This window comes from Narcine bancroftii, chromosome 4 (assembly GCF_036971445.1).
Source record: "Narcine bancroftii isolate sNarBan1 chromosome 4, sNarBan1.hap1, whole genome shotgun sequence".
Taxonomy (NCBI): Eukaryota; Metazoa; Chordata; class Chondrichthyes; order Torpediniformes; family Narcinidae; genus Narcine; species Narcine bancroftii.
The window spans coordinates 27,245,536-27,260,577 of NC_091472.1; the positions used below are offsets into that span (position 1 = coordinate 27,245,536).

The 15,042-nt window shown below is 43.3% G+C and overlaps 1 protein-coding gene across 1 annotated transcript in view; it reads left to right on the forward strand.

Annotated features, from left to right (window-relative positions):
• The window catches only part of ryr2a (ryanodine receptor 2a (cardiac)), a 612,110-nt gene that overhangs the window by 82,969 nt on the left and 514,099 nt on the right, over positions 1 to 15,042 (forward strand). The window contains exon 9 of the mRNA XM_069936123.1: positions 6,367 to 6,463. Coding sequence (XP_069792224.1) covers positions 6,367 to 6,463 — 97 coding nt within the window. The remainder of the gene's footprint in view (positions 1 to 6,366; positions 6,464 to 15,042) is intronic.

Here is a 15,042-nt window from a genome sequence, read left to right on the forward strand (position 1 = left end):
GCACCTTCCAAGGCCCCAAAATCCAACTCTTCTTAGTTGAGAAGGAATCCTAAGTTGTTGTTGAGGCAGAAGGCCCAGGAGACATTACCTTGCTGGCAAATAATTTACCCTGTTGACTTACCAGCGTGCAGTTGCTTTCACGTTCAACAACCAGCAGTGAGGTAAAATCAAAAATGTCAAGATATTGAGGTGGAGAATCAAACTTTCCACCTACAATTATGAAAACTTAATGAACCTACAGATGCCCAATCCCAAGGAACATTTATCAGCGCACAAATAGACTGGCTACAGGCCCTCCCTAACAACCTCTGCCTCCCTGAGGTCACCAGATTCTACTGCTTTGCCAAAACCTCCATCTTACTGTACGCCATTTGAGGAGATCAGGGCCGTGACCAAAAATTGCCAGGTCTGTGTGGAGTGCAAACCGCAACAGTCAGACAGCAGACTGCATCTGATAAAGCCACCCGCCCCTTTGAATAGCTGAGCATTGATTTCAAGGAGCCCCATCCCTTCTCTGACCACAAGGTGTACTTCCTCAACCTCAGTGGCAATTAGAGGAAACTCACATTTCCCATTTGCCATCCTCTGCCCTGACACAACTACTGCAACAGTTATCAAGCCCCTGTGCAATCTCTTCACCCCGTTCGTGTACCCCTGTTATATCCATAGTGACCGAGGGTCCTCTTTTATGAGTGATGTGCTGCGCCAGTACCTGCTAACCAGAGGCATTTGCATGAGCAGGACCCACCAGTTACAACCCCTATGAGAATGGGCAGGTGGAAAGGGAGAACACTACTCTTTGGAAGGCCATCCTCCTCACCCTGAGGTCTAGAGGCCTTCCAGTCTCCCATTGGAAAGATATCCTCCCTGATGTGCTCCACTCAATCAGGTCACTCCTATGTACTGCCACCAATGCACCCCACATGAAATGATATTTTCCTTCACTAGGAAGTCCACTTCAGGGACCACGCTGCCTTCCTAGTTGACGTCCACAGGGCCGGTCCTAATCCATAAGCTTGTGAGGAGCCACAAGTTGACCCATTGGTTGAAAGGGTCCATCATCTTTGCGCCAGCCCCCAATACGCCTACATGGCGTACCCCAATGGATGTGAGGACACAGTCTCTGTTAGGGACTTGGCGCCCTCAGGTGTCCTCAAGACCATTACTGACCACAGAGCACCTCCTTCATCTGCAACTATCCACAATGCACCAGAGGTAACGTGCCATGACACTGGTGCATTGTGTCACACCAAGCACCAAGCCACCGCTTATGTACAGGTGTCCCAGACAAACCAAGGTTCAACACCTTCACCGCAGCCGGCACTGATAGACTTAACCTGTAAGAACTCTTTTTGAAAAAAAGGGGTGAATGTGGTAGATCACTATATATGTTTGGCGGTGCTGTGTATATATGTTTGGACGTACTAGGACACACCCCTTGCTGACTGTGCCTGAGGCTCCTCCCACTGACCCCTGAATAAAGGCGACTGTGCCACAATCCCCCTCCTTGGTCAGGGCAGTCGACCAGCATGGACAGACATCCATTCTGCAGTTAATAAAAGCCCATTAGTTTCTCTACAACTTCCAGCCTTTGAAGTTATTGATGGTGCGTCAAGTCAGCATTTATTTCTGTGAATGTGTCTGGATTTGAAGGTCCCTATCAACTTCCATCACAAAGTGATGTAGTGCATTCACGCCCAATTACTTCACCAAATTTACTGCTGCCTAGGTTTGGACTCAGCTCCAGACTTCATTACTGTCTTGCCCCAAAATGTGATCCAAACAGCTAAGTTCCAAAGGTGAGGTGGGAGTGAGAGCTTTTGATGTCAAGGCAACATTTGACGAGGTGTGGCCTCCAGATGTCCCGGTGGAACTGAAGTCAAAGAGCATCAATGGGGAAAGCACTCCAATGGTTTGAATGACACTTTGCCCAAAGGAAAATGTTTCTGATCGTTGCAGAAATGAACTCAAAGAGGGAGAGTTCAAGAATCTTTTGGAGAGTTTATGAACATGATATCTTGGAGATTCTGTAGCAGCCTTTTCACAACCATGAGAATTCTAAATTTCAGTGTTACAAAGTTCACATTTATACAGAAAACACAAGTTGGTGTGATTCTTTCTTTCATTCCCCCATTCAGTGTCTGATAAATCTTTTCATAGATGTATGAATTAGTTTTTGAGCACAGCTTAATAATTATCTCTCTGTGGTGCAGTATCGGGCAGAAGCAAACACACAAAACATAAAGTCTGTACGACAGGCTTTATTCGACAAAAACCTCCACAAAGCCAACTGTGAGAAGTACTGCTGTTAACTGTGAGAGTGACTTCGAAGGGCCAGCTCTGGCTTATATCCCAGAGCGCGATTGACACCCGACCGGGTGGGGCTTCATCCATTCAGGCCAGCTGCTTGAGAGTCGGCCATGTGTTGTCCTGTCCCCGTGCTCTTCTGCAGGTACAGAGGTTTCCCCCTGAAGTAGGCCAGTGGTGTACCACCACACTCTCTTTTGTATTATCAGCACCCAGGAGTTACTCCAGACACCTCTTCTTCCCCTTCTTCTTAGAGACTTCATGACCTATTTATTTTGATCTCTTGGCACCATGCTTATCACTCAAAGCTACTCCCAACAAGCATTAGCAGTTTTAAATTCAGCTTGCTTCTATCTCTTCAAGTATCTCATCATGCGTTAGTTTTAATTACCACAATGACCCCAGTCTCAAGATATCCCTGGAAGAATTCCTCAGCCCAGCCATTTTCAGCTGCTTCATCAATAATTTTCCTTCCACCAGTAAGCTAAAAATGGAAATGACTGGTCTTGATAATGCAATTCCACGTGCAACCCATCTGTAAATGTGTCGGCCCATACTTGCATGCGGCTAAACCCAGTTAACATAAAGACATGGGCATGGTACTGATGAGTGGTAAGTAACGTTTGCGTAGCACAAGTACAAAACAGTGAGCACCTTTGATAAGGTGAACCCAACCACTTTGGACTAGAAGGCAGTGAGCAAGCAGCAAAGGTCCTGACAACAACCCTGATTGATCTATGAACAGGAAAGGCTCCAATGATATTGGTCTCCAGGAATGGAATATAACATAACATAACAATTTACAGCACGGAAACAGGCCATTAGGCCCTTCTAGTCCGCACCGAACCAAACACCCCTCTCTAGTCCCACCTCCCTGCACAATGCCCATAACCCTCCATCTTTTTCTCATCCATATACCTGTCCAACCTTTTCTTAAATAATACAATTGACTCCGCCGCCACTATTTCTCCCGGAAGATCATTCCACACGGCTACCACTCTCTGAGTAAAGAAGTTCCCCCTCATGTTACCTCTAAACCTCTGTCCCTTAATTCTTAACTCATGTCCTCTTGTTTTAATCTTTCCTCCTCTTAACGGAAATAGTCTATCCACATCCACTCTGTCTATCCCTTTCATAATCTTAAATACTTCTATCAAATCCCCTCTCAACCTTTTACGCTCCAAAGAATAAAGACCTAATCTGTCCAATCTCTCCCTATACTCTAGATGCTTAAACCCAGGTAACATTCTGGTAAACCTTCTCTGCCCTCTCTCCACTCTGTTTATATCCTTCCTATAATTAGGCGACCAGAACTGCACACAGAACTCCAAATTAGGCTGCACCAACGTCTTATACAGTCTCAACATCACCTCCCAACTCCTATATTCCATGCAATGATTGATAAAGGCCAGCATACTAAAAGCCTTCTTCACCACCCTATTCACGTGAGTTTCTACCTTCAGGGAACGATGTACCGTATAGCAGTGAATTGTCAGAAGCTTCGATGCATTTAATTTTTGTCAATTCATAAAACTATTGAAAGCTGTTAAACTGCTGCCAAAAGGAAATTTCATAGGATAAGTCAAGATTTGAGATTATTTTATTGTCATGTAATAAAACAGAAAATGTGATATTCCACAAAATTTCCTTTGGTCTACCTTAAGGCAGATCAAGATTCGCTATCAGCAGAAATTGCCCAGCGTCCTTTGCAGCCAGAGAAAGAGAGTCCATCCAGGGTCGCAGTGAATATCCATGGTTTCACCTCCAGGGCTCCCGTACCTTCTACAGTCAGTTCAAATCGAGCTCCAGATGCATGCCTCTGACACAATCAAGAGCCTCCAGCACCTTCTAACATCCCAGTTCTGTTACCTGGTGCCACATCAGCCAGTCTCCAGTAGTCAACAGCCTGGTGTAAGTCCTTTGGCTGCAGTCGAAGCAGCCCACATCCTGCAGAGGTTCCTCGCCTCGAATCACCAACAACCTGCTGCCTGTGTGTACTTAAGCCTCAGAAGCCTTCGCTGGTCTTGCCTTGTGGGTCGTCGCCTCTACTTCTCTTCAAATCTCCCAATTTTCCAGTGCCCTGCACCTGTCTACTGCTTCTCTGGAGTCTGCAACCCCTTGAGGCTGCAGCCACATGCAGGCGCTGCCTCCCAGACGCCATGGGTCGTGGGATTTAAAAATAAACCACTGTTGCTTCCTTTAACAGGCCATTTAAAGACTGCAAGGAGCTGACGGTAGTCAGACTGGGCAGTTGGCAGGGGTGCAGTGCTGCCGAAGCTTACCGAAGCATTGCCCTAGCACCTCAGCGGACAGTTCCAGTACCTCGTGGAGTCGCTACAGGCACCTCGTGGGGCGGCCCTGGCACCTCCTCATAGCCGTTTTTGGCGAGCTCCGGCACCTAAAAAAAGAGCATTGCGCTGCTGGTGGTTGGACCCCATGGGGAAGGGCTGAGACTTTGCTCCCTGCTCTCCACGGGACTGCGCCAGCGGCAGAGGTGCCATTACAGCACCTTCGGAGGCGCTGCCATTTTTTTTTGTTGATTTGACCACCCAAGTTGTCAAGCTAACAGGGCAGGTTAGAAAGTGCAGCTACATAAATGGATTGAAAATGATCAGTTTCAGTAAAAACTCCTGCAACACGGAGCACAGAAACCCTTGACCCTGAGGATTAGCAAGATCTGCTTTGATGAGGGAAGAGGGAGAGGGTAGCAAACTGGATGAAACTGACATGTAGCCAGAAAGGCTGGCATGTCAATCACTGAGGGACAAGATTGCCACACGGAGGCCACATGGTGTGCCACGCAATTGCTTAGCATGGGCCCCACGATAAGCCTATTTGCTGGAAGGACTAACTTGGGTTGTTTTCTCTGGAGCATCAGAAGCTGAAGGACATGCATTTTAGAACATTGGGGGTGTGGGGAAGGGGGCAGGGACAAAGTTTAAAGGCAAATTTTTCCACACAGAATGGTAGATGACTGGCACAGGTTTCAGAAGTGGTCGAAACTTATAAAATTAGGAGGAATCTAGATAGATGAATTAATGTCCAGCAATAGAGGGATAAGTGTCATGTGCTGTGAGCAGAGTCTGGGTATCATTTTTGGTGTGGACATTGTGGGCCAAAGGGCCTGTTCCTCAGATGTACTGCTCTTAAGTTCTTCTCTTGACATACTTTATATGATCACTGATTACATTTATAACCAATTCACCGCAACCTAACGCATATCACCATCTGCAACATTCACATTTCTCTTTGGATAATAAAGTGACAGAAAACAGATATGATCATTTTATTTCCCTCTTTGTACTCTTCATCTGCTACGTAATGTTCAGATCTGGCACGGTTGTCCTTGGTGAGACTGAATGGTGTGAGCCATCTTGTGTTCCCGCTAGGCATCGCCTCCAATGGCAGCTTACGTCTTACAGGGAGCCGCAAGCTATGGGACGGAGCAAATAATTGCAGCTTTTGGACATCTGCAATAAAAGCGAATGCCGCAAGCACTCAGCAGGTTGAGCAGCATTCGTGTGGACCTAAAGTGGGTCAAGTGTGCTTTGAGTCATTTACCCACTCTCCCCATCACAAGAGGGCGGCTCTTTTTTTTTTGCCCCCAAAGCATTTTGCAGTTGTCTGAAGATTTGATGGCTGACTTCAGATGGTCATCACCTGAGAACTTGAGCTAGAACTGCTCCATGTCCCTCATGGATAACCAAAGCTTCGTGAAACTCACTTTTGAAATAAAAGGAGCTATTGTTCATTTCATTAATAGCAATAAAATGCCCAGACAAATAGCTTATATAACCTGAACCATAAAAATAATAAATATAGTTCATACAGCTGCCTGTCTCTTTTTGTTTCTATGTTCTCAGTGATTTTAATATTTAAGGAAAAGTGAGATAGGTATATGGATGAGAGAGGTCTGGAGGGTTATGGGCCGGGTGCGGGTCAATGGATTAGGTTGGAGAAGGTGTTCGGCATGGACTAGAAAGGCTGAACTGGCCTGTTTCTATGCTATAATTGTTATATGTTATATGAATAATGTCAATTTAAATGATCTTCTATTAGGATATCTAAAAGGAGGGGATGTGCTGAGGTTACCACATGGACACATGGATGAATGTCTTACTGTACCTTCAGGAGAGCATGGAGAAGAACAACGCAGGTAATTCCATGGGATAACCTAAATGTTTAGTGATGATTTGGATGATTTAAGATTGTGTATTGACAGAACACAACATTGAACTCAATGTTTTGAGTTTTATACAAAGGCCTGTCAAGTGCCTGTCAAAGTATCTACAGTGAAGATGTGAAAGTTGGACATGAGGGTTTGGGCATTGTAACAATATTAAAGAATGTAGATTATTGTTGAGTTAAAGAGGATGCAATGTTTAAAGTCCCAAGACCTGGATGCTTCTATAGAGGAAAGAAGCATTTATTTCCATATATCAGAACAAGGTGGCATTAGATCATGGCTGTTCAGAACGGAATTAGGAAAATTTCTCGACTTAGAAGGTGTCTAAGACTCGGAGTGCCTTGTCAAGAAGACTGGTGAGGATACTACTGGTGATGAAAGCCAAATCTGCCTTAATCTCATTCCCTCAGTGGCAAACCCATAGAAAAGGTTCTTGCAATGTGATGTCAGCAGAAGTCACCAAGATTGCAGGAGAAGGGAAGAAGCTTCTGACTTTCAACCACTGGTTTATTCTTTTACAACTAATCTTAGCAATTTTCAAAGATTTGCTGCCCAAAATATTAATGGGACTCAAAACCTGACAAAACCCATGGCAGATTATGTCTCATCTCACTGGTGAGCGGCAGTTCATATTCCACATCTTTACTTAGACTTCCTATTGCACCATACCTTTCTAGATCTGGCAGGTTCTAGGTCTGATTGCAAGGTGAAGACAATGGGGATATGACCAATCAGTTTTCAGGATTGTCGAAGAAGTAGGGTGAATTTGGAATGGATGGAGGAGAATCAAGCACAGAAAGAGAAGTAATGCAAAAAAAAGATCAAGGATGACATGAAAGGGAAAGCAAGCAGAAAAAAGATAAGAAATTGAAAGGTTGAAGTTTGACTATTTACATGAGGTTCAATAGTTTCATCAGTTTTGAGTGGAAATGTTGCTTAGGATTATTATCAAGATGATCAGCTCATTGAAAAATATGGAGAATTAATGTGCAAGTTTAATGCACTGTCTGTAAGGAGTTTGTACATTCTCCCCGTGTCTGTGTGGGTTTTCCCTGGTAACTCTGGTTTCTTCCAACATTCAAAATGTACCAGGGGTGTAGGTTAATGGGGTGTAAATTGGAGAGCATGGACTCGTGTCTAAATGAAAATTTTAAAAAATAGAAAAGAACAAGTTTGAAAAAATAAAGTTAAAAGCAAAATTCATTGGTGCACAGTGATGGGCAAGACAAATGAATTCATGAGATTTATAACTCAGGGTATGACCCTCCTTCAGATTTATTGGCTGCTACGTGTTTGAATTCAAGATTCAATGAAACAGGAGTGATATCACATGAAATTAAGTAAATAAATGAAATAAGACAGTAAGGCAGACAGATTCGCCACCAGCAGAAATTGCCTGGTGTGCCACCTACAGTCTAAGAAAGCAAAGCAGAAGAAAGTGTCTCTGAAGTCGCTGAGTGTCTGTGGATTTGCCTCCAGTGCTCCTGCAGCCACACAGACTCCAGTCCAAACTGTCAGCAACCTGAGCTCCAGATCCAAACCTCCAACACAACCAAGAAGCCTTCAGTGCCCTCGGCACCTTCTCGCATTCTGGTTCCGATAACTGGTACCCATTCATTCAGTCCTGAGCCAGTTTCCAGCAATCCAGACCTAGAGTGAGTCCTGTGACTGTGGTTGGCAGCATCCTGCAGCATTAGTGGCTTTTTTTCTTCGAGTACCAGCAGCCTGCCCCCATGTGTGTCCTTCAGCTGCCCTGCCCTTCACTAGTCTGCTGTTGTAGACACTGTCCCATCAAGTTATCTCTGCTTCTCTCTTTCCAACAGGAGATATTCTCCCAATTTTATGGTGCTCTGTGCCAGTCCTCTGCTTCTCTAGAGTCTGTAACTCCTCAAGGGCGCTGACGAACACAGGTGCCGCCATCTTGGGCGCAGACCTCTCACTCGCAGGATTTTAAGATAAACCACCATCAGGTTCCTTTAACAGGCTGTTGAAAGTTTGTACAGAGCTGTTGCTAGTTGGACTGGGCAACAGAACCCTGCAGAGGAGGGTCCACACCAGTAGCAGAGCTGTGTTGCAGCAGTTCTGGTAGAGCTGCCATTTTTAAAAATTATATAATGGTTCATTTGCAACAAGTTACATAGAAAGCAAAAGTGGAGGCAATGTTGGGGTGTGAAAATGTGAATGGAATGTATTGGGTAAGAGGGCTGCTCCGTGAAAAGTTTCTTGACACATACATGAGTCCAATGTTTAGATGCAATTCAAATTTTGCATGCTATAGTTTCCCTGTTACATAATCCATACCAATAACAATTTAAATTTAATTAGCACATAAGAGAAGAAAGATAATAAATACAAAAGGAAGGAAAAAAACATATTAAATAATAATACATGTTCACACAGGGACTGCATTCTGGATCAAACGTTGTCAGATGAATCTTGGAGGAGCTGAAGTTAGTGGAGGCTGCTAGAGATTTGAAATATGCAAACCCCCATTATTCACGCAGGAGGGAAGAGTAGATTTCCATGGGATAATAAAGTAGTGAAAACCTGCTGAAAATTCTGGTTTCTATTTAGACATACAGTACGGTAACAGGCCCTTCCAGCCCATGAGCCCGTGCCCCCCGAATACAGGTATACCCTGTTTTACGAAACTAGAGTGTTACAGTGAAACCTTTCATAAGCCAAAATGGCATAACTCGAATACCCATTCACTACTATTGAAGGTATTTTCGTAAAACATTCAAAACTCATTCTTTTGGATGGCGAACATAGGTTTCTTCATAAAAGCAAATATTTGTAAAGCGAGTATTTGTAAAATGAGATATACCTGAACACCCAATTAACCTACTGTAGTGCGCGTCGAAAGAACCAAAGACTTGTTGATCAAAACCAAGGCTTTTATTAACTAAAAGACTGGAGCCTATCACAAGTAGGTCGCCCAGTCCAGAATGACCTGGTCTGGCTAGGAGCAATTCTTTAAGATCTGCCAGTAGGGGTGGCTACACTCTCAGCCAATCACAGTCATCCTACATATGTACATATACACATTGGTGATACACCAACAAGCCTGTATGTTTTGAAGTGTGGGAGGAAACTGCAGCACCTGGAGAAAACCCACACAGACACGGAGAGAGTGTACAAGCTCCTTACAGACAACGCCGGATTTGAACCCTGGTCACTGGCCCTGTAGTATTGCACTATGTTAACTGTGCCATGATATGAAGACTGCAGTGACGTGGAGTGGTTAACCCCTCGATGGATGGAATAGCTTTTCTCTATGGATTCTGCTTTTACATTGTGCAAGAGTTTGGCTCTCCAACTCCAGCAAAGCTGTCTGTGTAAATGACCTGAGGTTAAACAAGAAGTCTGCAGGTGCTGGAGGACCGGAACAATGCACAACAGTGCTGAGAGATCTCAGCAGGTCTCGCAGAATCTATGGAAAGAAAGCTGCTGTTGATGTTTCAGATTTTCATCAGGGATGTCAAGATAGTGCAAATAAGAGAGTGGGGGATGGGAAGGGAAGGAGGTAGTTGTGGTGATATGTAATTACACCACTAGGTCACCAGGGGTCACCCCAGCAGTCCAAAGCTATATAAAGCAGTCCAAAGCTACAGTCTAGCCTTCCAGGTTCGTCTTGCAGAGAGACAAGACTTTTTAGTGTACATATTAGTTTATTAAAGCTGTCTTATACTCGCACTGCTGGTGTGGTTATTGCCAGCACAGTAGGAATACACTGTGTGAATAACACAAGGAGAGCAATGAAGGAGGCGTTCACAGAACAACCATTGAAGAGAGGAGAAAAAAACTTGGTGCTTGCACACACATTTCCTCCCTCACCACCATTCAGCACCCTAAACGATCCTTCCAAGAGAAGCAACACCTCACCTGTGAATCTGTTGCGATCATTTACTGCATCTGGCGCTCCTGATATGGCCTCTTCTACTTCGGGGAGACAGACACAGACTGGGAGATAGCTTTGTAAAGCACCTTTGCTCTGCCTGCAACAACGAGAACTTCCTGGTGGCCAACTATCTCAATGCCACATCTCATACCAAATTGACGTACATGTCCATGCCTCATGCACTGCCAGGTTGATGTCATGTAAATTGAAGGAACACCACCTTATATTCTGTTTTGACAATATCCAACCAGATTGCAGCAATATCAACTTCCTCAATTTCTCTTTCCCCTCATCCCTCTGACTCTTTTTTGTCTCTTTCGCCTGCCCATCACCTACACCTTCTCTCCTGCACCTTAATTTTTGATGATGATTATTAGAATGATGTCCTGAAAGTTAGATGGCTATCCGTTTGGAGCAATGGAGTCAGGAGGGATTTCATTAACAAACACATTCATGGCGATGTGGCTCCAGATTAACAGATTAAATTAGGATCTATTTTTACTACATTTCTTAAAGATTTTAATAATCAATTGCTCATTTTAGTATCCGTATACAAGTTGATCATTGAACGGTTTAATATATTACACATTGCGGTAACCATGAATAGGCTCAAAGTTGGACTATAAATTTTAATCACACGTTTGCAATGTTTTAATGTCATATTAAAGGAGGTACTGTTGGAACATTCAAGGATCAATGTAATGCTGTTAACCTACAATTTAAACTTAAAGGAAGTGATAAAAACAGAGCAGATCTATTATTTTTATCCCTTTATCTGGATCTAGTACTGTATTTACCTTGAAGATAGAGGGAAACAAAAGCAAACTAAAAATGTCCTATCGCACACTGAGACTCTCATATTACAAAGCAATATTTATTTATTTAATTGTATCTCTGAATACTTGTCTTGCATATGTAATGTCTGTCTGTATGTGTGCTATGTCTAGTTGTGTGAATGCCTATTTTGCACCAAGGACCGGAGAACACTGTTTTGTCAGTTTGTACTTTTGCAATCAAATGATCACAAACTTGACTTGAGATGCCCAAATATTGCTGCCTAGTTTCTGCATGCAAATCTCCCATAACATTTGGACAATGGAACATGGGAGTGCAGCCAGTGGAGACAGAGCTTATAATGCTCATGAACTGGGCTTTTCACAGGACAAGAGTGAGGTGAAGCCTCATCACTGTGGTGGACACAGTATTGAGAGGGCTCTATAAATGCCACCAGGTACTTCAATTGTTTAACTTGAGCAATTAATTAATGCATCATTTTGTTGATGTTGGACTGACCCAGAATGCAGGGATTTACATGCGTCTATTGCAGCATACATGATATTGCTAATCCAGACTAGAAGGGCTCAAGCCCAAAATTTTGGCTATATATCTTTACTTCCTATGGAGACCTGAGTTCCATAGTCAGTATTGTTTAATTTGAACTGGTTTAATGGTGACCTGGTTTTCTTGTTAATCTATGGGAAAGGGCATCTTTAATCAGAATGGTCTGTGGTCATGCTTAAATCACATGAGATACACAATGGAGAAAAGACGTACATTATTCACCAAAAAAAAGTGTCCTTGCTGAATCATGGGGGCAAAGAGAGTGTGGATGCTGGAATCTGGAGCAAAAAACAGTCTTCTGGAGGAACTCAGCAGGTCGGACAGCAAGAACAATTCTCCAAAAAAAAGCCAGCCTGACCATATATTGGGGATTAGAAGCACATTAAGAATTTAAGAACAATTGTTTGGCAATAAATAGAATTGAACCAATAATTCACACTTAAATAAATTGTAATTTGCTCAATGAGTTGCAAATGTATTAATGGGTATGGAAGCAATGAATGGTTAAGTTATAGGATGAACAGACAGAAATCTGGTAGCTGTGGAATTTAGATGTATGTTATCAAATAAGTCTGGAATTTTAAATAAAATCTAATATTTGTAGCAGAAACCATGAAACTACTGGATTATATTTTTATAAAAAATAACATTAGTTTGTCAAGATGCCTAGAGAAGGAAATCAATCATCTTTACCCGGCCTGAGTGGATGTGACTCCAGACCCCGTGTTGACGTTTAGCGAAGGACTAGAAAACCTCTAATTTCAGGGGCAACTGGATCCTATTAATAAATGCTGACTTGTAAATTATTTCCACATCCACAATGTACGAACAAATTATTAACATAAAACATTGTTTCATAGATCAAAGCTTCCATGAGTTCAGAGCTGGACTTGCTTTGCAAGGTGTTTCAGATGTTAGAAATGTTTGCAGTTACCTTGGCATCTCCTACTTTAACAATGGAAAGTTGTCCATTCTGAAGAAAAGCAGTCGATTGTTGTTCTGACACAGTATTTTTGTTTCTCTGATAACAAAGTGGTAAAAATTCTAGTTTGATGCTTCTAAAATATAAAGGGAACGCAACTATACTAGATAACATTAAGCCTGCTTTCTGAGTTGTAGATAAGAGAGTCCAAAGTACTACGAACATGAAGAGCAGAGAAGCTTCCCCCAATATCCTAGCCAAAACTTATCTCTTAATCCACATCATATGGGGTGATTATTATCTCTCAGTTCATGGAAGTCTCCTCCGTACTGATTGGCTGCAGTGTTTCCTACTCACCAACAGTGATCATTCAAGTATATCTTTGAGGCTAAGGTGCCAAGACTATCGTAGATATTACTGACATGAATGAGCACGTGTCCTCAACTCATTTCTACCCTGGAAGTACAATGGAAAAGATAAATGTTAAAATTTGTTGACCGTTTTTTTTGTTCGCAGCATGTAGCTGTTGCTGGGCAACACTAGATTTATGGTCCATCATAAGTTGCTTCTGAACTGAGGAGTTGACTACACTAATGGGACTGGGGGCACATAAAGTCCAGTCTGGGTTAAAAAAAAAAAATGGTCAGGTTTCCTTCAATCCCTTCATGGATTTTTAGCACCTGCTGACAGTTTCATGTTTTGTTCTAGATATATTTTGATGCTTGGTCCCAACTGCCCCCCTGGTGGGTTTTGAATTCAAATCTCAAAGTTCATCATCTGGACCTGTGATACAAGTCCAGTGACTTATCCACTATTCTCCCTAATGTGTGAATAATCACCCTTACACTTTTAAAAATATTTTTATTGATATTTTACAATAACAAAATTAAACTGGAATTATAAAGTGTTCTACAAGATCAAGAAAAAAGTTACAATAATGATTGTAAGTACAGGTTCCAAAGCACACTCAGAAGACTTAAATAGTACATATCAAAAAAGAAACAAAAAAAAATTCAAAACCCCTTCAGATGACACAGTCTTAGAGGGACAAGATTCCAGTTTAACATGAAATATTAAGATTATGGTAGTTGACCAAGAATGAGGTCCATATAATTTGAAATTTAATATTTGAGTTATAAATATTGGATTATAATAATCATTCTTGGAGCAGTCACAGTGGCTTTGTGGCCCAGTGAAGGAGTGGGACTTCCAGGCTTTGTGGCCCAGTGAAGGAGTGGGACTTCCAGGCTTTGGCTCATCAGGCTTCGGCGAAAGCAGGCGGAGAGAAAGCTAAGATAGTCTTTATTACTACTTTATTGGGGTAAGGGATGAGTGTTAAGGCTGTGTGTTGTCGGGAGTGCCGGATGTGGGAGGTCCTGGAGTCTTCCAGACTCCCGGATGTCCATATCTGCACTAGGTGTGTCGAGCTGCAGATTGTCAGGGACCGTGTTAGGGAACTAGAGCTGCAGCTCGATGACCTCAGGCTGGTTAGGGAAACAGAGGTAGTCATAGACAGGAGTTACAGCCAGGTGGTCACGCCAGGGCCACGGGAGGATGAAAGGTGGGTAACTGTTAGGAGAGGGACAAAAGAACGTAAGGTGCCAGAGACGAGCCCTGTGAATGTAACCCTCAGCAATAAGTACGCCTCTTTGAGCACTGTTGAGGGGGACATCAAGGTTGGGGGGAGTGACAGTGGCTGTGCCTCCGGCACGAGGTCGGCCCCTGTAGCTCAGAAAGGGATGGAAAGGAAGAGGAGGGCAATTGTGGTAGGAGACTCCACAGTTAAGAGGACGGATAGGGGATTCTGCGGACGCAGCAAGGAGAACCGGATGGTGGTTTGCCTCCCTGGTGCCAGGGTCCGAGATGTTGCTGCTCGTGTCCCGGATATCCTAAAGTGGGAGGGACAGGAGCCAGAGGTCGTGGTACATGTAGGTACCAATGACATAGGGAGAATTAGAGAAGAGGTCCTAAAAAGTGAGTACAGGCAGTTAGGTAGGGAGTTAAAAAGAAGGACCGCAAAGGGGGTAATATCTGGACTACTCCCTGTGCCACGTGACAGTGTGAATAGAAATAGAATGAGGTGGAGGATTAACACGTGGCTGAAGGGGTGGAGTAAGGGGCAGGGTTTTAAGTTTCTGGATAACTGGGACCTTTTTTGGGGGAGATGTGACCTGTACAGTAAGGATGGGTTACACTTAAATCCCAGGGGGACCAGAATCCTGGCAGAGGTATTTGCTAGGGCTACTCAGGATCCTTTAAACTAGAATGGTTGGGGGGAGGGAACAAAATAGTACAGAGCAGTAAGGAGAAGGTTAGAATGCAAACAAAGAAAGTTTGTAGTAAGTATTTGAATATGGATGGGCAGGTGATAGAGAAGGGAAATGC